At 36.5% G+C, this 25,002-nt stretch overlaps 3 protein-coding genes across 7 annotated transcripts; 1 reads left to right on the top strand and 2 right to left on the bottom strand.

The window, feature by feature from the left end:
• Positions 1 to 5: 5 nt before the first annotated feature.
• On the bottom strand, positions 6 to 5,848 carry syngr3a (synaptogyrin 3a). The gene is made up of 4 exons (XM_079626238.1): positions 5,705 to 5,848; positions 4,070 to 4,304; positions 3,694 to 3,839; positions 6 to 2,037 (listed from the first exon to the last, which is right to left on the bottom strand). The coding sequence occupies exons 1-4, from the start codon at positions 5,804 to 5,806 to the stop codon at positions 1,834 to 1,836; spliced, it is 687 nt and encodes a 228-aa protein (XP_079482364.1). The 5' UTR covers positions 5,807 to 5,848; the 3' UTR covers positions 6 to 1,833.
• Positions 5,849 to 7,563: 1,715 nt separating this feature from the next.
• On the bottom strand, positions 7,564 to 10,991 carry gfer (growth factor, augmenter of liver regeneration (ERV1 homolog, S. cerevisiae)). Its single transcript, XM_079612092.1, has 3 exons — positions 10,404 to 10,991; positions 8,287 to 8,495; positions 7,564 to 8,180 (listed from the first exon to the last, which is right to left on the bottom strand). The coding sequence occupies exons 1-3, from the start codon at positions 10,611 to 10,613 to the stop codon at positions 8,018 to 8,020; spliced, it is 582 nt and encodes a 193-aa protein (XP_079468218.1). The 5' UTR covers positions 10,614 to 10,991; the 3' UTR covers positions 7,564 to 8,017.
• Positions 10,992 to 11,043: 52 nt separating this feature from the next.
• On the top strand, positions 11,044 to 19,595 carry drg2 (developmentally regulated GTP binding protein 2). 5 transcript variants are annotated; one of them, XM_079611965.1, is made up of 14 exons: positions 11,044 to 11,382; positions 11,493 to 11,561; positions 11,797 to 11,896; positions 12,004 to 12,164; positions 12,235 to 12,324; positions 12,522 to 12,582; positions 12,662 to 12,752; positions 13,919 to 13,991; positions 14,468 to 14,558; positions 14,639 to 14,736; positions 14,833 to 14,998; positions 17,398 to 17,456; positions 18,138 to 18,191; positions 18,283 to 19,595. In XM_079611965.1, exons 3-14 carry the CDS (start codon positions 11,833 to 11,835, stop codon positions 18,367 to 18,369), a joined length of 1,095 nt encoding a protein of 364 aa, XP_079468091.1. In that variant the 5' UTR covers positions 11,044 to 11,382; positions 11,493 to 11,561; positions 11,797 to 11,832; the 3' UTR covers positions 18,370 to 19,595. The 5 variants fall into 5 exon arrangements, with proteins under 5 accessions (XP_079468091.1, XP_079468090.1, XP_079468089.1 ...); XM_079611964.1 differs by having other exon boundaries at positions 11,045 to 11,194; positions 11,444 to 11,561; XM_079611963.1 differs by having other exon boundaries at positions 11,045 to 11,382; positions 11,444 to 11,561.
• The last annotated feature ends 5,407 nt before the right edge of the window (positions 19,596 to 25,002 follow it).

Below are 25,002 nucleotides of genomic sequence, written 5' to 3'. Positions count from 1 at the left end.
TTACAGGTGATCCACTCATGAAAAAACTTGTCTTTATTTTTTATAATGTCTGACAACTGCAGTCCGCAGACATTCCAACTGACAACAGCAAATCTTTTGTGTACATCTTTCAATCACAAGATGGCATATATTGCCTGCAGATACAGTATGTAATATGTGTTTTAAAAGAGTCATGGACTAGGTCAAGGCATTTTTACTGATGCAAATTTTGCACTTTGTCCTTCAAAGGAGTACAAATACAAAAATTAAATAAGGCTTTTAATTTCACATCTCATCATCACCTATTATACTAGTTTAGAGGTGCAAATTTTGATCCAGCAAAACATACCTCAGTAAATCAGAAATATTGGTCCATGAGGCATTTTAAAGAGTGCAGAGTTAAGTACAGGAAACACAAGACCCTGACCACTTTCACAAACATACTTCATTTACATGTTTTGAAGTACAATCACTATCATTTTTGTATGTTGCCCTATCTCTGAACACATAAACATTACCAAAATCTACCACATATCAGACAAAGCACTGATGATGGTCACCAAACAGCTTATTTTTTTTATTTTAACAACTGATGAATATCTGAAGGATGTCCCAAACACATCACTTTGCAATTTACACTGGAGTTCAAACATTTGAGGTCTGTAAAGATTTTAGAAATCTCTTATGCTTATCAAGGCTGCATTTATTTGATCAAAAATACAATAAAACAGTAATATTGTCAAATATTATTACAAACTAAATGAACGGTTTTTCTAGTTTAATATATTTTAAAATGTAATTTATTCCTGTGATGTCAAAGCTGCATTTTTAGCATCATTACTCCAGGCTTCAGTGTCATATAATTCTTCAGAAATCATTCTAATATGATGATTTGCTCCTCAATAAACATTTCTGATTATCATCAATGTTGAAAACAGTTGTGCTGCTTAATATTTTGTTATAACGTTGTAATAATCTGAAGATTAGAAAGTTCAAAAGAGCAGCATTTATTGGAAATATATAGTTTTGTAACGTTGTCATTTTTGATCAATCTAATGTGTCCTTGATGAATAAAAATATTAATTTCTTTCAACAAAACAAAACCTTTGAACAGTCTATTCAAATTTACTTGCATACCAATTGGTTTCATAGTCCAAGTTTGTAAAATCATTCATAAAATGTTTCTTTTAAATGCCAATTCAACATTTTTCATATAACTATATAGTTGTATTCCTCACTTTTAAAATGTAACTAATCGTGGCTCTGATAGAAATAAAATAACTTTTTGTTCGAAATCCACACAAAAAAACAAAAACAAATCTTGCTTTGTCTCAACAGGTTTAGAGGCTTCACGAAATCAAACATTAAATTCAACACCATTTTTACACACCTTTGATATAGAAGACACCTTTATCTACAGCGAAACTCCACCCTCTTTTAGGAAGACCACCTCTCATAAGCTTTTAGTTGGAGAACATGTCAAACGTTTGGTGATTCCATGTTTCAGATATTGCACTTTATATACAGTACCCAACAACATTATGGAAACTGAATATATAAGTTATTGTTTAGGATGCATGGCACTTTATAGCTCTCTAAATATAATACATGCAACGTAACCTTTTTCATTTTTATACAGCACTGATACCCTTCAATCAGTTTCATTCCAGCTGATAAATTAACACGTAATATTCCAAATGAAAGTGAAATCACAATCAACATATTCTCGTACAGAAGTTCACAGAACGGTAATACCTATGAACATTGTCACACCACTTCAGTTTGAAGAGCAGTGCCAGTCATCCACACTGATAGACCAATGACATCGCACATGGACTCTTGCTCGGCAGCATTTCAGTAAATTGGCACCTGGTAGGTTTGGCCGGTGGGGTCCAGGTTTTCAGTGAAGGGTGGGCTCTGGTATGTGTCATCGGGCTCGGTGCTTGTGACGGTGGGGTAGGGCTGGACGGGAGGGTTGCCATCGATGTGCTCTGTTGTGAACAGGGTCATATCGGTCCCTAGCAGGTACTTCTGCACCGCTCTTACAGTCGAACCAGCCTGAAATACAAAGAGAAAGCAACTAAAAGTCTTAGATTACTATCCAACTCTCTTTAAAAATAATAACTACTCTCAACTCTGACCACTTTCCTGTTCTCAAAGCACTACAGAAATATTGGTGACAAATTATTCTAGTACTTGGCATTTAGTTTTGTATTTTTGCCATATGGCTAAATTTGTATCCTTAGCAACATCACTGTAAAAAAAAAAAAAAAAAAAAAAAAAAAAGCTGCCTTAAAATAAGTACAATCAACTTGGATGTTTAAGTCATTTCAACTTAAATTACATTAAACTGACTTTAAAAATGAGTAGAATCTTGTATAACTTATAAAAAAAGTAAAAAATGACTTAACTTATTTTGATGAGTTAAAGCAATGTAAAAATACACGTTGTCATAACTTATTAAAGGAGAACTCCGGTCAATTTTAACATTGAGCTCAATTTTTAGTAAATTTGGAGTGCTGTCAATACAGAGAACAACGACAAAAATCGGTGTTGCCTCCACCGTGTTATCCTCTTTTTAAAATTTACACCCTATTGACTTGAATGGGGCAAGTTTTAAACTTAACCAGTTCTTAGTCTTATCATCCTTGATGTGTCATTACAAGTGCCCAGCCATGTTGAGTGATTCCTTAAGAGTGAACACGAGTGAATCTGACTTCAGTAGATGTGAAAAATATGAATAAAAATTATGTTATATCAGCCAGCGCAAATACCTGTATTTAGTTCCTGTTTTCGGTGGAAGTCCAAAGTAGTCGATTGTCGAGTTCACGCGCATAGGTTTAGTTACTATGATCACGCGCGTGAACTCGACAATCGACTACTTTGGACTTCCACCGAAAACAGGAACTAAATACAGGTATTTGCGCTGGCTGATATAACATCATTTTTATTCATATTTTTCACATCTACTGAAGTCAGATTCACTCGTGTTCACTCTTAAGGAATCACTCAACATGGCTGGGCACTTGTATGACACATCAAATATGTTAAGAGGATAAAAGCAGGTTTAAAACTTGCCCCATTCAAGTCAATAGGGTGCAAATTTTAAAAATAGGATAACACAGTGTAGGCAACACCGATTTTTGTCGTTGTTCTCTGTATTGACAGCACTCCAAATTTACTAAAAATTGAGCTCAATGTTAAAATTGACCGGAGTTCTCCTTTAATCATAATTGTATACAGTGATGCTGAAACATCACAGTATTATCAAAACAACATTTGCAGGTCCTTGTACGAAGTCTTGCAAGAAATATGAATTAAACATTTACAGTATATATAATATATATAGACAAAATAAAATAATCGTTGATGTAACAATTTCTAAATATCATAGACGAGATAAACATTTCACTCTTGTTACTGTAAGAAGTAGCCAATGTCTTTCACTGCTTCTCTCACATCAGGACACACCATCAAACACTATTCTTATCCTCATTCATGGCCAGGGAAAAGGAAGTAATTCTATTACATGTTCCCAATCCCCTGAGGGCTGAAACCAGTATGTAGAGCAAGCTAATGTCGATGAGATGGGTCATGATTTAACAACTTCTTCAAGTACTCATGAACTCAAAAGGGATTGGTGTTCTGCAAGAATGGCGGTCACTCTCATAAAATGACAGTAAAATGTGTTTCCATTTCCATTTACTCATTTACCCAGGTGAAGATGGAGAAGAAGGAGAAGGTTATGGCAGCTCTGGCAGCATCCGCTCCCTGATTTAATGGCAGCTCATCTGGGGTGGTGCGCTGCCATTGGTTGGCCAAGAAGCAGAAACAAACAAACCACAAAAATGCCCAGAAACCTGCAATCATGTACAAAATAATATTAGACTAATGACAATATATTACTATACTGCCCCCGTGTTTACATAAAAAGACAAAATCACAAATAAAAGTGTCAATGTCTGAAGGCAATACAGTACTTCTGTGGAGATTATGAATCGTTGCCAGACCCCGTGAATAATTCACAATTTAAAAATAGCATGCAGTCACAGAGAGTCAGAGTCTGTTTTGACTTGCTCTCATTGTTTACCTGAAAATCCAATGTCCAGCATCACTGCCTTCTTTCTGTCTTTAATACTGCTGATTTGTTGGAACTTCACGTCAAGGATAATGAAGAAAATGCAGGCTAGAAATGCTATGAGCCCAATGGTGGTCCCATAGTTGCAGGCATCGTTGTTCTTGTTGAAAACGCAATAGAGCCTCTCGCTGCCGTGGTTGACGTAGCCTTCATTTATTATGGATCCAAACACCACTATTGAGAAGATCTGCAGGGGAAAATATACGCATGACTAAATTATGTGTTTTTATTATAATGCTGTTAAAACTCTTTGTAAATGACATTAAACATGGAATACTATTACATTAAATACTATTGCGTCTATATCATCTATATCTTCATACTCCATCTAAAATTATAACAACATTTGTATCATTTTTGTAGAATTAGTTACAGTTTTATATCAATTGAGAGACTAGCCTATAGCCTATTTGTACCTTTAAAAATTGTACATACATTTTAAATAAAATCCTCATGCTAATAAAATGGACAAATTGTTTAACTCCCTGATTAAACATACCTTGGGTCTGTAAAGAATATATATATATATATTATATTATATATTAATGTTCTTAATTAAAGCTGTCTATCTTTTTTTTAATGTTTTAATTACAAAATGAAACAGAAAGATAAACTTGCACAGTCATAATGATATCCACTGTATGACCATATCAATGCTATTCAATGAATAGCAATGAGTAGGCCTGCTGTAAATGTTCTAAATCAATATCTTCCAGTTGTAGGACAAAATGTCCTTAAACTATTCTGAAAATATTTACAGTAGGCTATATAACACCTATTTTACACGAAATGAAAAAAAATTACTGAAAGAGAATTTTATTGGACAAAGCCATAATCCACGTGATGTGTTTGTCTGATGCAAAAATGGAAGTAACAGTACATGAGCGTATAGTAAAGCAACAACCAATCAGAATCGAGGAGCCAGTCATATAGAAGCAGACTGTGCTGCGGATCAAAACCCATGGGCTGCCTATCTAAACAGCATTTCTGAGCAACATTAATGCTCAAAATGAGACACTCGCTTATATTATATATGTGATACACAACAGTCATGCTCTAACTGAAGTCATGCCCCCCCACCCCCCATATTGCATTAAAGAAACGTTCATCAATTTAGGCAATTTAGGAGTAGCCTATAGCCTCATATCCTATATGAAGTCACGTCTACGTGATAATAGGCCTATTGATAAATATAATAGGCTACATAATAATATAATGCTATTATAAACGAATTCATCTCACAATAATAAACGAAACACAAAATATTCAAGAATGAGCGCGTGTATCGCTATATTCTTCTATATGTTATTATTCTAGAAGTAATCACACGAGTAATCTCGCCATCAGAGGCAAATACGCTTCGTGACATTAACGGGTCAAAATTTGCAATAAAACGAAAAATAATCTTACAAGTCGCAAATAAACGCATATCTACGAGCGTCATATTTCCAATTGACCTCGTTAAATTATTAAATTAGCGTGTGAAAACGTTATAGCCTAATTATGATATGCTCTGGGTTATTCTGACAGACTACATTTTTCTCCTCTAGGCTGACATGATTATCTGTAGGTAAATACATGTCTTACCCATGATAATATTCTAAGGATGGTCTGCGGCTGCTGAATAAAGGCAAAAGGGTCGAAAGCAGCCCCGGCTCTCCCAGCGCCAAATGAACCCACTCCGTCCATTTTCCTCCTACTGTTATTCAGGCTCTGGGCTCTTTGGTCGAGGTAGGCACACACACACACACACACACACACACACACACACACACACACAGTCAGAGGCGTGCGCAATCTCTCTGATTCTGTGTTACATTCTCAACAGCAACATCTACTGACGTCTTCTCTTCGGTGATCTCTTCTCTTCTCTTATCTCTCTTTATTCAGCAAGTCCTCTTGTGTTGGAAATTAGCATTTTCTCATAAGTTTAGTCCTCACAAGACTTGTATTTGGAATAATCGTTTTTATGCCCCGTATTAATTAAGTCTTTGTAGGCCATTATGAAAAATGGATTGAATTTAATATTTTTGTCTTTACTGTATGATGGACAGTTATGGTAATATTCTCAATTTCAATGATTTCTGTTTAAAACATGCCATCCTGGTTTTTACAGTCCACAGTTGTAAGTGCCATACCTCAAAACATGGTAATATTGCTATTCTTGCACATGTGACATAACCTCTCCCATCCCTATGTTAATTATATTAGATATGTTTATGTAACAACATGCGTATTAGAAGTGTCTAAACATTGATAGACTTCTACCAAATCAGCTCAGATAATATTATTTTAAAGATTTTGATTTGAAGGAGATAAGATGGGTAACATATACTTTTCCAATTTTCCCTATAAAATAACTTTCATATAAAGTAAGCAATGACATATATCCATTCAAAGACATTACTTACAGGTCAACTTTTGATATTGGGGGGAAATTCTTGTCAAATTTGTGAGAATTACATCGAAACTGAGCACATCTTTTTTGACTAAGTTATTCTGTTCTCAGTTGTACAGCAAAATGTACATCGACATCTATGTGAACCCCTTTATATGAGCAAGTTAAATTTGGTGTGCTCAAGAAACATTGTAGGCCTACACAACTGGTTAACAACCTTTTCGGACTTTCATAAATGTAAATTTCCTTTTGATTGTGGCATTGTATTTGAAAACTAAATTTACAGTTTTAAGCTCTTGTGCTAATGCTACTATTCTCTATCTTGGTCCTTGTATTTCTTCTCCCTACCAGTCTAGCGCAGTTTTATATTGGGAAGGGTAAAATATTTCAATATAGGCATTTAACATCCCCCCCCCCCCCCTCTCTCTCTTTCCCTCCCTTCTCATTTTGTAAATGAGCTTAAAATGATTGTTTCATCCCTCTGTGCTCTCTAAAATGAACAAGCTATTACAGTAGACATTTTTTTCCGTGAGTTAAGTGCCCTGTAGCTTTCTATCACCCCTTGTAGATTGTTATATATACACTTAATTAAATATAATAATTTTGATCCTTATTTATTTTGCTTTAATGTCTATTCATTTGGATTTTCAAAATTCCACCAGTCACATGTTATTTCTTATGTTTGTCTGCTAACTTCATAGGGGCTGTTCAGCTTTAACCACTAGCAGGCCAAATGGGACATTTTAGGAGGCATGCCGAATATTTTGTTAATAGGGTCTAGTGTTGTTTTATCCTAATGTTCTTCAGCATATTTTGTTTTGTTTCATAGCCTACAGAATGACATTGTTTTGACTATCACAACATACTTAGGTTCATAAAAATGTATATAAACAAATTTATATAAGACAAGGACTAAAATTGTAAGTACAAATTGCTATTTGTGAGTAAATCCCTGAAATTACAAATGAGAAAAGTAATGTGTGAAGAACACTCAGGCATTTAATTAGTTAAATTATTTATAATTATATTGCCACTTCTAGTGTCTGTAAATAAAAACTTTGAAAATAAGCAGCTTTGTTATTATAGCAAAAGTATCAGAAATATAGGGGGTCCAAATATAGTCTTTGACATTGAGGGGCCTTGGAGTCAAAAAGGCTGAGAACCACGGCTCTAAACAAACAGAACATTTTTATTTCCAGCTGTTGAACAGTTCATCCAGTTACCTCTGGGCTATTTACATCCACTGAGAGCTCAACCATCCAAAAAAAAAGTACGGGCCATAACACCATACTCTTGTAGACAGACAAACTCTTGATTAAAAGCACAATTTAGACATTTGTATATTGATAAATCATTATATCAATTAGAACAAAGTTTAAGTGCAAAGTCAACATGTATATGTTTATGCATGACTCCTGATTGGCTCTGCAACCTGCATTTGTTGCAACAAAAATGACAGGTCCACAGAATCAGTATGCGGCGACTTTTAGCTCGTCTTCATTTCAGTCACAAGAACCATCTTTCCAGCCGTCTCGCCATCGCTCATCCACCCTGCTGCAGTCAAACTCCGGCTTGCCTATCCGGATGTTGATGTCATTATGGAGACGACACAGCCACTGTGAGAGGTTGTGCCGGCTGTTAGTGTCTGGTTGATTTGTTTTCAATCTGATAAGAGACAAGATCATTGAAACATATGCTACCAAACATAAATGTAAACACTGCAATGCTTCTGCTAAAAAATGTAAAAACCACAACAATAAATGATGACAACCTTGATCTCAGGTCCTCTGCACATTCATCACACGGGAAAACCTTTGAGAAGAGGTTGATGAACTGTGTCATCTCCCCCTGTTGTTCTGTGGTCGGTGTATCGGGATAATATGCAGCCATAGTGTGAAGAAAAGACCATGAGCTCCTGCCCAGCTCCTCTCTGTCCAGAGGGCATTCAACAGGCTTAGTTTCCTCCACCGCCCTGCTCTCCTGTTCAAATATCATATGATTATTTACTGTGAACAATAGCAACTCCTGTAGCACAACATTATTGTGTTGCTCTGGCAGCTAAACTAGTTCTTGAAAAGTAACTATAACCAGTGTTGGGGGTAAATCATTACAAGTAACTTGAGTTACATAATCAGATTACATTTTCAAGTAACTTGTAAAGTAACGCATTACTTTTAAAATTTACAACAAAATATCGGAGTTACTTTTTCAAATAAGTAACGCAAGTTTCCTATTTATTGACTGACAGCTCTCTTCACCCCATGTTGAGAGAAATCGAAGTTCAGAGGCATTGTGTGTAAACATGGTGGTTATTGTGGTTCTAGACTAAATGTGAGCCGGCATTTACTCATCTCACTTGCACAAAAAGATTCAATATTCCTCAAAATGCTTTGCAAACCTCCAATAACTACATTTTTATTTGTATGGATTTAATGCCACATTATTGACCAATGTACTTGCTTCTGACTATAGTTTTTTTAGTTTTTTATTGGTAAAGTAAGTATTAAACTTTTCTCCTGCATCCTATTCTTCTACAATCCAGATTGGCAGCACAGCTGAAAGGTTTATTTGAACTGCGCCCCCTACTGTACAACCTTGAATTTGCATTTCCTTCGGCCTGAGGCTTATTATTTCACTTTTGGTGTGAAAGGGTCTTTACATTTGCCCAAACATATAACTTTTTTTAAATAAAAAAAACAAGCCCAGCCCAGGTGAAAAAAAGTAAAGCAAAAGTAACTTAACGCATTACTTTTCCAAAAAACGCAATTAGTTACATTTTAAGGGAGTAACGCAATATTGTAATGCATTACTTTTCAATGCGAACTTTCCCCAACACTGACTAGAACCATGACTGGCTTCTTCTACCAATTAGCCTAGTTCAGTGTAACTGGTTCCTATAAAACAATGGTTCTCAAACTTAGACACAAAGGCCCTCTGATGTTGAACACAATATTCAAAGGCACCCTCTCTCATAGGCTCAGATACTTCTGCTGTAATTAATCTGCTTGTTTTCAAACTATGTTTATTGAAATAAACTGAGGGTATTGATATATTAAATCAATAAACCACAGATCATTTTGTGATTCCACAAGTTTTTAAAACGGTATGTTCCTCATTAAAACCAATAGTTACAGTGGGGATAAAATACAAATATGATTTCAGTTTAAATCTTGATTTTTTTAGAAGCAGTTTAATGTAAATTATTGTTAGGTTATTTAACATGTCATATTACTTATTATTATATTGTATTACCTTATTACTATAATAATGATTAATTAACATAAATGCTTTAAAGTCTGCAACTGCTGAGAACCACTGCAAAAAATATTGAATTTAGTAGCCAACATATTTAGAATGTTGGCTACTATAATACTATAATTAAAATTTGATTCCATTAGTCCCCCAAATAGATTATTTATTATGAATGTACAAAATTTGAGAATGTTGGACATATGGTTGAAAATACCATCATTGGCCTAGAAAGATAACATTCTGGGAGTCAAGACTATAAAGGCGGAAGGATGCTCGCTCACTGTCACACTCTGTGTGACTGTACGACTGCTGGCCTTTTCTTGCAAGAAAATAAACCTTAGACAGAGACAACTGGAAATGTTTGCCTCTTATTTAGTGATATTATTTTGTTTGCCAACACAACATATACCAATGTTATTATTACTAAATTTAGTGTTACTATAGTGCAAGAGGAGAAATATTAAAATGTAATTCTGAAATGTAAAAAAATCCAAACCTTTACAACAATACAATTGTACTGACAAGTCGATATAGCCTATGTTTAGCAAGGATGCATGTGTTTAGTTGTCATTCAATCTATTTTGTTTTAGATGTTTTACTCCTGATTCTCATTCAAACTTGTAGTTTCACTGTCACCTGCACTGAGACTGAGGACGTCTGCTTCTGCAACTTCATCCATGATTTAAAATCCGTACACGCTCGGCACGGTTTCTTTTTCGGTTCTCCGGTAGTGGTCGGGTCTTTACTCGTAATGTCCCCAGGTGGTCTGTCAACCACGGGGAAAGAGAAACCCTCCATACCAACGTTATTATGCGTGGAGGAGCACGATCCGGCAGCGGCTGCCATGTTTAAACTCGCACGATGTGTTATGCAGGCAGGGTTGCCAGATCTCCGCTATAAACCCATCCCAATAAAAACTAGTCTTAAACGGATAGTTCACCCCAAATCTGTATACGTTTCTTTCTTCTGTTTAACACGAAATACAATATTTTAAAGAATGTTGGTAACCAAACAGTTGACGGTAGCCAGTGAAGTGCTTTATAAATAAAATTAAGTAGGCTAAGTAACCAAACTCAGTTTTAAGATCTTGTTAATGCTATAGGCCTATTTTCCATCTTGGTCCTTGACCTTGTCGTATTTTTTATCCTCACCAGTCTAGCAGGTTTATATTGGGTAGAGTAAAATATTTCAATATAATAATTTGTCAAAACTTTAATCCTGGATGAAAATACATCCGTTCCAACAGTTTAAAAGAATTTCAAGGGGAAACCGCGGATTTGGCAACCTTGTCTACTTCCCGTTTGAGCGATCCGTTCAGTCGGTTCTTCTCAATGAGCAAACTGAATTATTCATGAACGACGATGTGCCTTAACCTGGCTTTACTAGAACATTGTTTCACAACAGTATGTAAGGGACTAAAATCCGAAGTAATTACAAGCCTACGCAACGTGAAATAATCACTAAATCGGTTTTGTGAAACGACTGTTCGAACGAACCGACTCGCGGAAATGAGTCGGAATTGAATTCCAACCACTGTTATGCATGATTGATAGGAACGTTTGTTGTCAAACATATGTTGGTCTTGTGTAAAAGATAAACAGTATGGCAACAACGGGTAATTATATAACTTACATATCACGATAAATGTGCACTATATGAGTTTTCTTCTTCTTCAGGATTTAAACATTAAAGAATTAGTTTCACACCGGAGCCATTTCTGTGCAGCACTGTGTCCACCAGCGAGCGGTGACGTCAAAAGCAGTCCATGCCGCAGAGTTCGGGCAGCCTAAAACTGTAATTATCACAGCATTTACTTCTTTAAATACACGAGTGACAGTGTCTAATACTTTCTGAAGTTTTGACTTTGTATAAGTAGCCATTTGGTATGATATTTGTATGACATCACATATCAATCTGCAACAGTGTTTGATAAGTTTAATATAATTGCCTACTAGCTTAGCTTACTACTGACAACGTAGCTAGAGAGCAGATGGACATGCTTTATTTCATGCAACTGTAATGTTCACAGGCTTCACATTAGGAAACATATCACACTTAATTGACAATGGGGATTCTGGAGAAGATAGCTGAGATAGAGAGAGAAATCTCTCGAACACAGAAGAATAAAGGTAAGTCAAGAGACCCTGGTTTAAATGTCCAGTGGGCCTTTTGTTGCTTTGTATCTGTTTACTTCTATATCGATTAAATCCTGATTAGTTTCCAACTTGTTTTGCAGCAACTGAGTACCATCTGGGTTTATTGAAAGCCAAGTTAGCCAAATACAGAGCCCAGCTTCTGGAGCCCTCAAAATCAGCTGGAGCCAAAGGGGAAGGCTTCGATGTTATGAAATCTGGCGATGCTAGAGTGGCTCTGATTGGATTCCCCTCAGTTGGCAAGGTAACAATGACACCAAATGTGCCATATTTCTGATGGACAAGACATGCTCTAATTGATGGTATTCTTGTAGTCTACTTTTCTCAGTTTAATGACATCAACAGCAAGTGAAGCGGCTTCATATGAGTTCACCACCTTGACCTGCATTCCAGGTGTCATTGAGGTATCATTTGTGTTAAAATATTTCTCTTTCCTCTCTGTTTTTGTTTATATCTTCTTTCTGCTTGTGTCATTTCTATTGTCATTATAGTAATTACAATATTATGATATAATATCTATCTAGTTTTGTATATAATATCATATACATGTATGTCTGACATGATATTGGTTCAATTTAATTTGTTACAAATTCAATTCTAGTACAAAGGTGCCAACATACAGCTGCTGGATTTGCCTGGTATCATTGAGGGGGCTGCACAAGGTATTTTCTTTTGTAATGTAAATTTTTATGTATAACCTATTTTGACATGTGTTTAAATTCATGAATCTTTGTTTGAAAGGTAAGGGCAGAGGTAGACAGGTCATTGCTGTGGCCAGAACTGCAGATGTGGTCATCATGATGTTGGATGCAACTAAAGGAGAGGTTCAGAGGTGAGTTGAAATATTCACCCCTGGTTTCACAGACAAGGCCCCCTGAAATAAAAATGTAAGTTTTTTTTTTTTTTTTTTTTTTTAGCTATTAGGATGAATATGTTAGCCATAATGTTATAAATAAGCTGGTGTGTTCCAAAACAATGACACAATTCGCATTTAGGAGATATTAGCATTCAAAACGTACAGTCTCTCACTTCCGCTAAACCGGATCATGAATTTTTATGACGTCACCGTGAACTTCAGCTTCTCATCACATCTTCTGTCCAATCAAATGCTCTCTAGAATCTAAAGTGTCCCGTGACTCCCGCCCCCTATGCTATATATACCATCTGGCCACAGGGACAATGGCTGTACTTGACTGTACGTTCGGCAGTAAACGCATGCTCAGTGTCAGTTGGAATAACATACTGGAGTAACATATACCCCGGTATATTGTTTATTTCTAGTCGGAGTGACTGGCTGGCACATGTGAAAGCGAGCAACTTTAGAAAACAGAGTCAGCGCTGATCCAGTTTTGAACGATTTAGTTCGATTTGGTGAACTGGTTTGACCAAATAACTAACTAAAAAAAAAAAACTATTCGTTCACGAACCGGACACCGTTGTCGCGTCACGGAGCAATATGGGTTGGAGATGTGTGTTCGGTTGCTCAAACGCTCGAGTTTTAGAATGAAATGGCTAGAATTTATTAACACCTCTAACATTACTATTGAATCCAACGGATCAGCGCTCGGATTCGTCTCCATGGTGCTGTCAAATACAACTCGCAGTCTAACTAAACGCTATTGGCAATTTGAAAAGGGGGAGGGGCCATTCAATATGTCCCGCCTTAGCTTCCTGTTTCAGTGGAAATGAAGTCAACGCATCATCGAAAGCTGTGGGTTTCAAGGCACTTCAGTCCCAGACTAAAATGCATGTTCGAGCGGTTTTAACTGAAAGCAACTTGCACTGACATATCTTAAAATAAGTCTGTGCCATTGTTTTGTTTCAAGATACACACCAGTTATGTTTTTTTTTCCTAAGGCACGTTTATAAAAGCTACTTAAATTAATTGAACGAAGGCTTAATCTAAGCTCTGTCTGTGAAACCAGGCCAAAGTCACTGGAGAATGTTTGCAATATTTGCACTATTGTTCTGTTTGATGATTGTTGTTTTGTTCTTCAGGGAACTTCTGGAAAAAGAACTTGAAACTGTTGGCATTAGACTTAACCGGCCCAAACCAAATATCTATTTTAAGGTCAGTGTTTTACTAACATGTCCTTTAATTTTAGTCAATATTTTGTAGTGTCTCATTCATTAATTTTAGTCCACTTTACTCTCTCCAAAATACCATGTTATTTGATGAAAATAACATTTTAGTTTACGATAATCTACATATGCAACTGACAAAAGTGTCCAGCTGTCACAGATTGTCCAAACTTTTCAAAAATTAATGGTCAGTAAGATTTTTTTTTTTTTTTAAAGAAAATTATAAAAATATTCAGCAAGGACGTATTAATCAATTTTTTATTTTAAACTCTTTTCATCAAAGAATCCTGACAAAAAATGTTAAGCAGTAAAAACAGTTTTTTTCCCCCAACATTGATGGTAATAAGTATTTCTTGAGCAGCAAATAAAGCTTTGAAATACTGAGACTGTTTAGAGACTAATATGATTACACACACATACTGGAACATTCCTTTTTTATGATCTGTTCATATATCTGTTTTTCAGCCTAAAAAAGGTGGTGGCTTATCGTACAATTCAACGGTTCCCCTCACACACTGCTCTGAGAAGCTTGTTCAGCTCATTCTTCATGAGTACAGTATCCTTTTGCCTAGTTTAGTCACTTTATTTAATTGTCCTCTAATGAAGAGCGACACGTCTACCTTAACTTGACTGCAGAAATCTTCAATGCTGAGGTTTTGTTCAGAGAGGACAGCACTCCAGATGAATTTATTGATGTCATTGTGGGCAACAGAGTGTACATGCCTTGCTTATATGTGAGTATATATTTCAATTCAAGTATCAGCCTTATGCAAAGCTTCTCAGATTTAACAGTATGTTGGCAAATTTGAATATGATCAATCTTGTTACAGGTGTACAACAAAGTGGACCAGATTTCAATAGAGGAAGTGGATCGCCTGGCCCATAGACCTAACAGTGTAGTGATCAGCTGTGGCATGAAACTGAATCTAGATTACCTCCTTGAGCAGTTATGGGAATACCTGGCTCTGATCTGCATATACACCAAGAAGAGAGGAGGTGTGCCTTTTTGTTCTCATATTTTAGTCATTTAAAATGTAAGCAGGCTTTCACACTAGAGGGGTGCTGCTCAAGCTTTTTGACGCCCAGGCCCCTCGTTGTCCTACATATTTGAAGGCCTCCCCCTATTTAATGATCCTTTTTAGCATTTTAATTGAGATTAGAGTTAGATTATTGTAATCTATTAAAGGAACACTCCGACTTTTTGGTACTTCACCTTATCCCCCAGAGTTAGATAAGTCCATACATACCTTTTTCATCTCCGTGCGTGCTATAAGTCTGTTTGACGCACCCACCGCTAGCCTAGCTTAGCACAAAGACTGGATGTAAATGGTTGCAGCTAGCATACTAATCCAAATAAGTGACAAAATAACGCAAACATTTTCCTATTTACATGTTGTGATTTGTATAGTCACAGAATGTACAAAAAACAAAGTCACATGAGACACAGACATATTTTAACTGTATAAATACTGGGAACTATATTATCTGAAGGCGAAGCACTGCTACTTGGGCGGAGTGATAACCGCAGCACCTGAGACGCGCTCTGAACGAACTCTCTGCTCCTCACCACGGCGCGTCAATCTCAAGCATCAATCTCACGCTCTCACGCACAGGCAAGAAATGTCACGCCAAAATCCATTTTTCTCCCCTCTCAATCCGTTAATTTTCTATTGATGACTATATTGACTAGACCACAGTGTATTAATGATAGGGGAGGAGTTTAGCTGAGCCCACAGCTGTAACATCTGCCGACAACGTTCTCACGGCAGTATTTTCTGATCGTTGATTCGCTGAAAACCTTTGCGCGTGATAGGTCAGTTGCGTGTGAGAAGTTCAGAGAGTTCGGAGTCGGAGCCGCTGATGCGCGTTTGAAAGTTTGGATGACAATCAAGGTAAGCAGAGATAATAAAATAATGTGCCTTGTCACTACAGATGTAGCCTTGCCTAATCAGTCCGTGTGCCGAGAGTACCGTTGTCCGAGAGCGCGCTCGACAGTGCGCGAGTGAGATCGAGTGTGTCCGAGCATAATATATTTTGTTTATAAATTAAATATACATTTCCGCATTAGGATGATCTCTGTAGCCTATTGGTATAATCTGCAGCGTTGTAATTCGTTTACATGGTTATAAAATAAAACTCCAAAATAACCTGCAGGGAACGTTCAAAGAAAACATCTTTGTTTGACCGGTTGTGAACACGTGCGGCAAACACGACTAGAATTTGTCTTAAATAACCTCTGATGATGACCTGTAGGTTATAAAAATAAACCCCCAAGATATTATATTTTATTATTAGCCTATTATTTATGTTGGTACATTGTTCACTATTATATTAAGAGCACTTTTTGTTAGTGTATACAATGTTTTATAATAATAATTTGTTCTATTTAGTGTCCATTGCATTCATTTAACATATTTAATATTGGGGGTATTTTTATATATATATTTTTTAAGTAACGAAATTACTTTCCCTGGTAATTAGTTACTTTTGTAACGATGTAACTCAATTACTAACTCAGTTACTTTTTGTGAGAAGTAACTCTAATTACTTTTTTATAGTAATACCCAACATTGCTCAAATGCAGATGCTGAGCGAACCTTTTTCAGTTATTGGCCTAAACAAGACTGACACCAGGAACAGACTGTCACTTGATGGCACCCTGTCATCAATGACAATGAAAATGAGCAGCCCTGAACCCTGCTTCAGATACGAGCTCCTGCAGAGGCAGTGAAGCAGGCCAAACTGCCACTGTGGCACAACATCACCTCTATCTTTTTTTTAAATAGTGCAATAAATAAATTAATTGTACATTTTGAAAAAGCGTTCCCATTCTGTTAGTTTAAAAAAAAAAAAATAGGGTTACCAAAAATTTTATCCGCTCGCGCGCACTGAAATTTTACAGAGTCTCACTCCAGCCAAAGTCCCAAAGTTGGCAACCCTGCTTATAGCACGCACGGAGATGAAAAAGGTATGTATGGACTTATCTAACTCTGGGGGATAAGTTGAATAGGCTAAAGTCCCAAAAAGTCGGAGTGTGCCTTTAATGATTTATTTGAGTTTTTAGTGTAAACCAAGTGTTTGGCAGTCAGTGGCTTTCCATCCACTTGAAAAGGTGATATGGATTAAGGCTCACATTTGGTATTAAATCATTCCTCCTAAATTTAAATCTTAACATCAATTTGGGAAGTTCCCTTTCAGAGATTGTCATAAGAACTGAACAAGTGCTATGTTTCTCTGCTGTGCGGTACTTTTTACAAAGCATTCATCTTGAAGAGGTTTATTGGTGTTCATTTCCTGTTCAAAATAAAATCCAGTGCAGAATAGATCATTTAATTTCTATAATTAATGTGTTTTTGTTCCCCAATTCTTACCCTCCATTTTTTATTGTGGTGTAGCACGACCAGATTTCGGTGACCCTATAATCATGAGACGAGGAGCATCAGTTGAACATGTGGTATGTCTCTGTATTACCTGCAACTTTTTTTATGTGTTACGCTGTGGTCAACCTGTGGAAAAACATGCTCAGTGCACCTTTACATTTTCATAGTTATTAATTTTAGAAAACTGCATTGTAGATGATGACGTGTTGTGCTGTGCACTGTGTAAAAATCTACCTGAATATGTGCATTTATATTTTATATGCTGTCTAACTAAATATTCATATACCAGAGGGGATATTTGTTTTCAATGACCATACAAGTTTGATTAAACCTTAAAATATGAGGAAAATATTTTAAATATGATGGAAGAACAAAACATTACACTTGGTTAAGGTATTTATTTGACAAAATATGGAAACTACAGCTACTGGTTTTTTTTGTATTATGAAAAAAAAATGCTAAAAGCATACTTTGACTACAACATAGTGTTTAAGATTTTGTTGTTTCATAATTTATTAATATGACAGCCAGCCTGGTCAAAAGTTATATCCAACAATTTGGCATGTTTCATTGCCTTATACTTTGACTTCAAGCACAACTACTCAATAAGCTTACAAAATCTTCACACATTTTTAACAATATTTGAATAAAGTGTGAAGATGTCAATTTTCCGAGGCCGAACATCAATTTTGACCACTTCTGTATTATGTCAATCACTTGTATGAACTCATGATTGCACCTCTTACTTCTTCCAGTGTCACAGCATTCACAGGACATTAGCTAGCCAGTTCAAGTACGCACTTGTCTGGGTAAGATTCTCCTTCACCTGTAGTGAAACATAGTCTTGTTTTTGTTCCGTATGTGCTTTTCTTCAACAACTACTGTCTTTTTGGATCATAGGGAACAAGCACAAAGTACAGTCCTCAGAGAGTAGGACTGACACACATCATGGAACACGAGGATGTCATTCAGATCGTGAAGAAATAAAATCTAATCTTCAGATCCTCTACAGTATCAACAGAACATTTGATACATGCACAACAGAACATTTTTCTGTAACTGCAGTGTTTCACAGAACTTCATGGAAGAACCTGTGGTCAGTCATTGAAAAGTGATTATTTTGTTTATGAAAAACATCCTGACAAAACCCATTCAAATAAATAATATTCAGATTTTTGTTCTTATTTGTGCCTTTCATAATGTCTTTTTTTTTAATAAACTGAATTGGATATGTACAGTAAGGAATAAAAGTCTGAGTTATACTGATAGTTTATTCAGGAATACATGGCCTCTCGGCCCATAGTTCCAAGATTACAATATCATGACAGATGCTCTTTTTTTCATTCCATGATATATGTACAGCGCTAATCTCCATGCATGCTTTGACTCACAAACCTGTGATACATCAACACAAACATCACCAACAAGTGTGAGATCACTCAGATATTTCTTACGCAGATCCATATACAAACAGTCATACAAAAAATGCTTCTCATCTTCAATCGCAGAGATATTAGTTAGTTTACAATGACTACAGATTCTTTCTGTCATTGGTGTATTACTCCATCTACCCGTTTCTAAAGCTAAACAGTGTCCTGAGCATCTGAATAACAATAAAGATCATAACAACTGTATGTTATGTACAGATGCAATGTTGCTCTCCTGTACCACCATTGATTTGCATTGTGAATATATATTCAACTTCTTATTATCTAAGACTGATGTGTACCATGCATTCTGTGCTCTTTCTCTCAATCGTTGAATCAGAATAGATGTAAATATTCTTGTATCACCTACACTTTGGGCCTCCCAAGCACTAGAGAAACCATTGAGATACAATAGAACTTGAATGCAGGTAACCCATGTTTTTCTACCTACTTCATCCAACTGAAAGAGCATATTATAACATTTTATTGGATACCGATAATTAGGCATGGACACTAATTTTATCCAATACATTATACACCTTTTCATATAGGTAGTGGATAATGCAAATCTACCCAGGTCGCCCAAAACAGCTACATTGCTCACACTCATACTGATACATAAGAGTTTCTGGTAACTGACTCCACTGGCTCAAAGCCCCATATCTCAGATCCATAATACAATATGGGTGCAACCATATGGTCGAACAAATACAACGCTTGGTTACAGCTTTTCTGCTTACGAACAAACCTCAATAAAGAAAGCATTGCCTTCTTTCCTTGGTTTGCTAAGTGTTGTCTGGTTTTCCACCATGACAAATTTGGTGTAAACCACATACCCAGATATTTATAAGCATTAACCACTTCAATCTGCTCTCCAGCAAAATACCATTTTTCGATCTTATTTAAAATGCCCCCTCTTCTGAAAACCATAACTTTAGTTTTACTCAAATTCACTCTCATACCATATCGGTTACAGAATATTTCGAGCTCTTCAATTTCCTTCTGCAATCCACCAATTGTATCTGACACATTGGCCATATCATCAGCATACAACAAGGTCTGCACTTCTGTGATACTTTCAATCTGAATACCTTTACCTTTACAGTTTTCCTTTATCATAGTTATTCGTTTAGGAAAAGAATAAACAAAAGAGGACTCACCATACAGCCCTGTCATACACCAATGGTACATCCAAAATACTCAGTTAACCCATCAATTCCTTTCACACATGATTTAAGTTTAGAATACATAGATTTCAGTACACCAAAAACTTTTCCACCAATACCATTCCTAATGAGTGTAAAATACAGGAGACTATGCTGGACACTATCGAAAGCTTTGGAGAAATCACTTGAAAAAGCTGGCATCAAAAAAAGGAGGAAAAAAAGAAATGTGATATTTCAGATATATTTCATATTCTGCACTTCTCTAGGTCACTAACCAAATCTGTGAAATTGATTATGTGAACTCCTTGCAGACAGTCAGATAAGGCACAACTAGAAAGAATATATATATATATATATATATATATATAAAGACATTGAAAATATATAAGACTACCAGGGTAAAGTGACAAAAGAAAAGTTTTAACACAAAGCAATGACCATCATAAAGATTTGCAGATAGATTCCACCAATCCTGTGTTCGCTGTATTTCACAATCCCCTAAAACTAACATGGCACACTTAAAAGATCATAGTTCATTCTTATTTGAAGCACTTAGACAAGAACACTTGTCCAGTCCATCCAGTTGAAGATAGCTAGAGAAGATCATGTTCTTCTAAGGAGTAGCTGACTATGTTGAACTTCAACACTACAATTCATAACCAGGTGTGTTGGTTATTTTTCAACCTTGATGGTGTATTGGTTAACCATTTAAATCATTGTTAAGGGGTAATTGCATCTGTAATGGCCCAGGTGATGAGATTGTGATGTTTTACGGCACACATATCCAAGGAACATTTACATGTTTTTTAACTTGCTGAGAAACGTATCCAGTATAAAACTTACATTTATGCATTGTTATAAAGTATGGTATAAAATGGACTTTATATGCTTGCTGCACACCAGTAAGTTCAACTCACAACTTAAACATGGGTGGTGACTCAGAAGCACTCTTTATATCACAAGATGTTAACTGTTAGCTTTCTGTATTTATCTGAAAACCTAGAGCTGCCTACTCTATTCATTACAGAAAACTAGCATAATAGATGACATTAAATATGCATGCTGAGGCACTCGGCTGTACAACACAACAGACAAGTGTGGAGTGGGGAATTATCAAGCCATTGGAAGGCTGTTCCACTTCAGGCTTGATGGGGCTTTGTGTAATTAGCCCACATTTCAAAACGCTAAAATGATGAGCAGGATGGCAAGAAACTGTTTTGGAATAACTTGAGGATTGACGTTTCTACGCTGGAGTTACTTTGAATGAGTTCGGATACAAAGATAATGGTAAGAAGGACGAGTTCCAATGAGCTACGCTTGTAAACATGACACTTGATGCTGGGGCCATATGGTGCTGTGTGTGTGTGTGTGTGTGGGGGGGCTCTAAGCCGGGACTGTGTACTTCACTATTACTTCATTCTGATATTCTGCATCATTTACTGCTGTGCTGATCGTGAGATTTTGAACATACTGGAATATTTTGAATACTGCAGTCTGACATTGTGAACTGAAATGTAGCTAAACGATTATTTAGCTATTTGTAACTTTCTGAAGAAGGAAGCTCCTTAAGACCATTTAAAAAAAAAAGATTCTAGATGAGCAAATATATTTACATTTACAACAGTTCGTCCTGGTTCTCGAATCTGATTGGCTGAGAGCATTTTCCAGCTGTGTGATATTCCCCCAGTATCAGCACTGGAACGTTACACCATTTGTATCACTCGGTGACTGATGGTCAATCAAATCCACCAATTTTTTTTTTTTTACAAATAGGCCTACTTACATATTTTGCACTATGGGAATTAAAAGGTCAGGCCTTAATGCAGCCATGGTGTGTTGTTTTTAAGTAAAAAAAATATCAATGTTTCCATATGGCAACGCTGTACCACTATGGTAAAATAGGTAGGCCTATTTCCGTATGGCAACGCTGTACCACAGTGCTATGGTATTGCAGTATGTATTTCCCCATTGGGATTTTTTATAGATAGTATATTCAACAACATGATTGCAGTTATTTATTTATTTGAAGTTTTTATTGTAGTTGTATTTATGTATGAATAACAATCCATTTCCAAAATAAATGTGCAATTAAATAAAAAAGAAGATCCACATTTTATAGAAAAACGTTTTTGACAATTTTACACGGTGGTAGGCTATATGGCAACGTTTCCCTAAGTAGGCTACCCCACCACAATACTTTTACTTTTCAAAAATCTTTTTTGATTTGTATAATTGAAACTGAAATAACTTGAAATAATTGAAACTTATTTGAAAAAAATATTTCATGGTTAGAACATAATGCATAATATAGGGTTAAACAATTCATTTGGGGGATATTAAACGGTCAATCTTTGGTATTATTATTAATCTATAACTCTTTCCAGAGCAAATCGATTTGGCTTAAGGGGAAAAATAAGTTCCATAATTTTATATTTAGGCTATATTTAACTGAAATCCTGTACTAGAGTGATGCTTTTGTACGTTTTACTGAATTATTTGCATGTGTTTCCTATTGTCTTTTATAATGGCTATTGTTGTTTAATTTAAATATAGCTCACCCGTCAACCTGTCAACTTGAGATTTGAATTTGTGGTAGAAAGAAGTAGTTCCACACAAAAGGGTTTTTAAAGACACTCCGTTGTTGTTTCTTATCTATTTAGTCACTTGTGCTGTCAAACTTGTATAAACGCAATCTCACACATCATGCAATATGGCTGTATATCAGCAGGCTGTGATTAGCTACGGCACTCGTGCCTACAGTCGAATCACAGCAGTGCTGATCTACAACCATATCACAGCTACTGTAAAATTGCTCACAGACACGCCCAGTGAAATAAACTGCATGACCTTTTTTGAAGTTTTCAAAAGTTAGTGAAATGATTTTTGCTTTATTCTTGATCGCAGTTTTAACTGGTGTAATAATTGCTCAGTTATTGTTTTACTTTCATATTTTATAGAGCTCTAACATGGGAACAAGGTCATGTGACTACTACAGTATTTAAAGCATGGAAGGTGCCGACCACTCATTGGAAATGATTAGCATCCGTGGGCAAAGTAGAAGTGCTTTTGACACACAAAAAATGTATTGTTATAAGACAGTATGAAGGAAGCTAATGAGTATAACAATATTTCATTCAAACTGAACAACATTGATGTTTGCATATGTAGGGAATAACTGAGGTTCCCATGTGGTGTTACAAACAGTAGTATCATTTTTACACACACCGTTTATCTCAAACTCTCTTCTTTAAAGAGCCTTTGCTGCCCCCTGGTGATTTATCAGTAGAACATGTGTGAAAAGGCTTCTCAAAAATATATGTATATATATGTAAGTCAGTACTTGATTTTGTTCATCAGGAATTGATTGGATGGTTGTGGTTTGTTATTGCTGAGATGTCATGTGAGTGACAGGTTGTCCTGCCCTCACGCCAGTAAACACATCAGAGAAGAGATGTCGCTGCAAGAAGGAAAAGTTCATTTGATTATAGATTATGTTGGCACATTAATGTTTAAATAATAATGTGCAAGTATAAGTATAGTCAGCAGCCTTATCACCCTGTAGCCCAAGACCGGTTGCCCACTGAAGCTAAGCAGGGCTGAGCCTGGTCAGTACCTGGATGGGAGACTTCCTGAGAAAATCAGGTTGCTGCTGGTAGAGGTGTTAGTGAGGCCAGCAGGGGGCGCTCACCCTGTGGTCTCTGTGGGGCCTAACGCCCCAGTAGTGACGGGGACACTATACTGTCAAAGAGCACCGTCCTTAGGATGAGACGTTAATCCGAGGTCCTGACTCTCTGTGGTCATTAAAAATCCCAGGGTGTCCTTCGAAAAAGAGTAGGGGTGTATCCCCGGCATCCTGGCCAAATCTGCCCCTTGGCCTCTGTCCATCATGGCCTCCTCATCATCCCCAGCAAGCTGGTGTGTGGTGGGCGTTCTGGCGCAATATGGCTGCCGTCGCATCATCATCCAGGTGGATGCTCATTGGTGGTGGTTGAGAAGATTCCCCCCCTTCCATGTAAAGCACTTTGAGTACCCAGAAAGAGCGCTATATAAATGTAACAAATTATTATTATTAATATGTAAGGGATAATGTAGAGTGAGGCGGTTGTTAGCGAATACAACCCCGACAGGCTGAGGGGTCTTGAATCAGCCTGAAGGGGTTGTATTCGCCATAACAACCGCCTCGCTCTACATTATCCCGCTTATTACATGGCTACCTACCAAATCAATCAATAATTTGACAGAAAATATTGATTTAAAAAGGAGTTTATTGATTTAAAAACGATTGTATTGCTTCCGCTAAAGAACAGTGTCCATGGCAACGCATTTTTCATGGCAACGGTGTGTTATACTTAGCAGCAGTCTGTTATCAAGAAATAACAGACCGCATTCTACATTAGAATTCAACCAAGCCATGTAATAAAAAATTATAATAAACACTGCAATGTTCCATAAAAACAATTATTGCCAATTTTGATTTCAAGCTGACTTTAAAGTAATAATATGTGTCCTTTAGGGGGAGACAAGATACACATTTCTGACTGATGTTAAAACGGGTGTCCTGCTACAAGTTGTTATACCCGTGAAGTTTTTTTTCCCCCTTAGGGCAGCTGACTGTCTATTGTACTGAACAATTATTGGTATCACAAATGTTACAGGGATTTTTAAGTCAACAAGTGTTATTTTGGCCACAATGAGGAATCATTTTAATGAAATATTCCTTGTAGCTGTGATGCACTCTCACCTCTAAAATCTAGAGGCAAGAGCAGATCTTTGAACCATGTCTGCAGCGACTGCTTGTAACAATTAGCTTGTAATAGGAGTGAGGTAGTTTGTTTGCATACAGAGCCAGGCCTGTGGTCTCTAGAATAATAGAAATGGTTTACCTGCTATAGCTTCTCTGAGGTATATGATATGATGCTTTGTGTGCTAAAATGCATTTTGTCCGAATAAGAAAACAAGTCACATTACCATGTCTTTTGTTCTATCTCTGTATTTTGGAAAAAGGTCTGTTTGCGTGTGTGCGCAGC

This window comes from Phoxinus phoxinus (assembly GCF_949152265.1).
Source record: "Phoxinus phoxinus genome assembly, chromosome: 1".
NCBI lineage: Eukaryota > Metazoa > Chordata > Actinopteri > Cypriniformes > Leuciscidae > Phoxinus > Phoxinus phoxinus.
This window is presented reverse-complemented; position numbering and strand designations above follow the sequence as displayed.

Coding starts and splice junctions, on each gene's coding strand:
- gfer (XM_079612092.1), bottom strand. CDS start 10,613: ATGGCAGCCGCTGCCGGATCGTGCTCCTCCACGCATAATAACGTTGGT. Junction 8,496..10,403: donor CGTCCTCAGTCTCAGTGCAG/GTGACAGTGAAA, acceptor ATATTTGAACAG/GAGAGCAGGGCGGTGGAGGA. Junction 8,181..8,286: donor GCAGAGGACCTGAGATCAAG/GTTGTCATCATT, acceptor GTCTCTTATCAG/ATTGAAAACAAATCAACCAG.
- drg2 (XM_079611965.1), top strand. CDS start 11,833: ATGGGGATTCTGGAGAAGATAGCTGAGATAGAGAGAGAAATCTCTCGA. Junction 12,165..12,234: donor GATTCCCCTCAGTTGGCAAG/GTAACAATGACA, acceptor GTATTCTTGTAG/TCTACTTTTCTCAGTTTAAT. Junction 17,457..18,137: donor GAGCATCAGTTGAACATGTG/GTATGTCTCTGT, acceptor TACTTCTTCCAG/TGTCACAGCATTCACAGGAC.
- syngr3a (XM_079626238.1), bottom strand. CDS start 5,806: ATGGACGGAGTGGGTTCATTTGGCGCTGGGAGAGCCGGGGCTGCTTTC. Junction 4,305..5,704: donor TCCTTAGAATATTATCATGG/GTAAGACATGTA, acceptor TTTCCCCTGCAG/ATCTTCTCAATAGTGGTGTT. Junction 2,038..3,693: donor TCTTCTCCATCTTCACCTGG/GTAAATGAGTAA, acceptor TTTGTATTTCAG/GCTGGTTCGACTGTAAGAGC.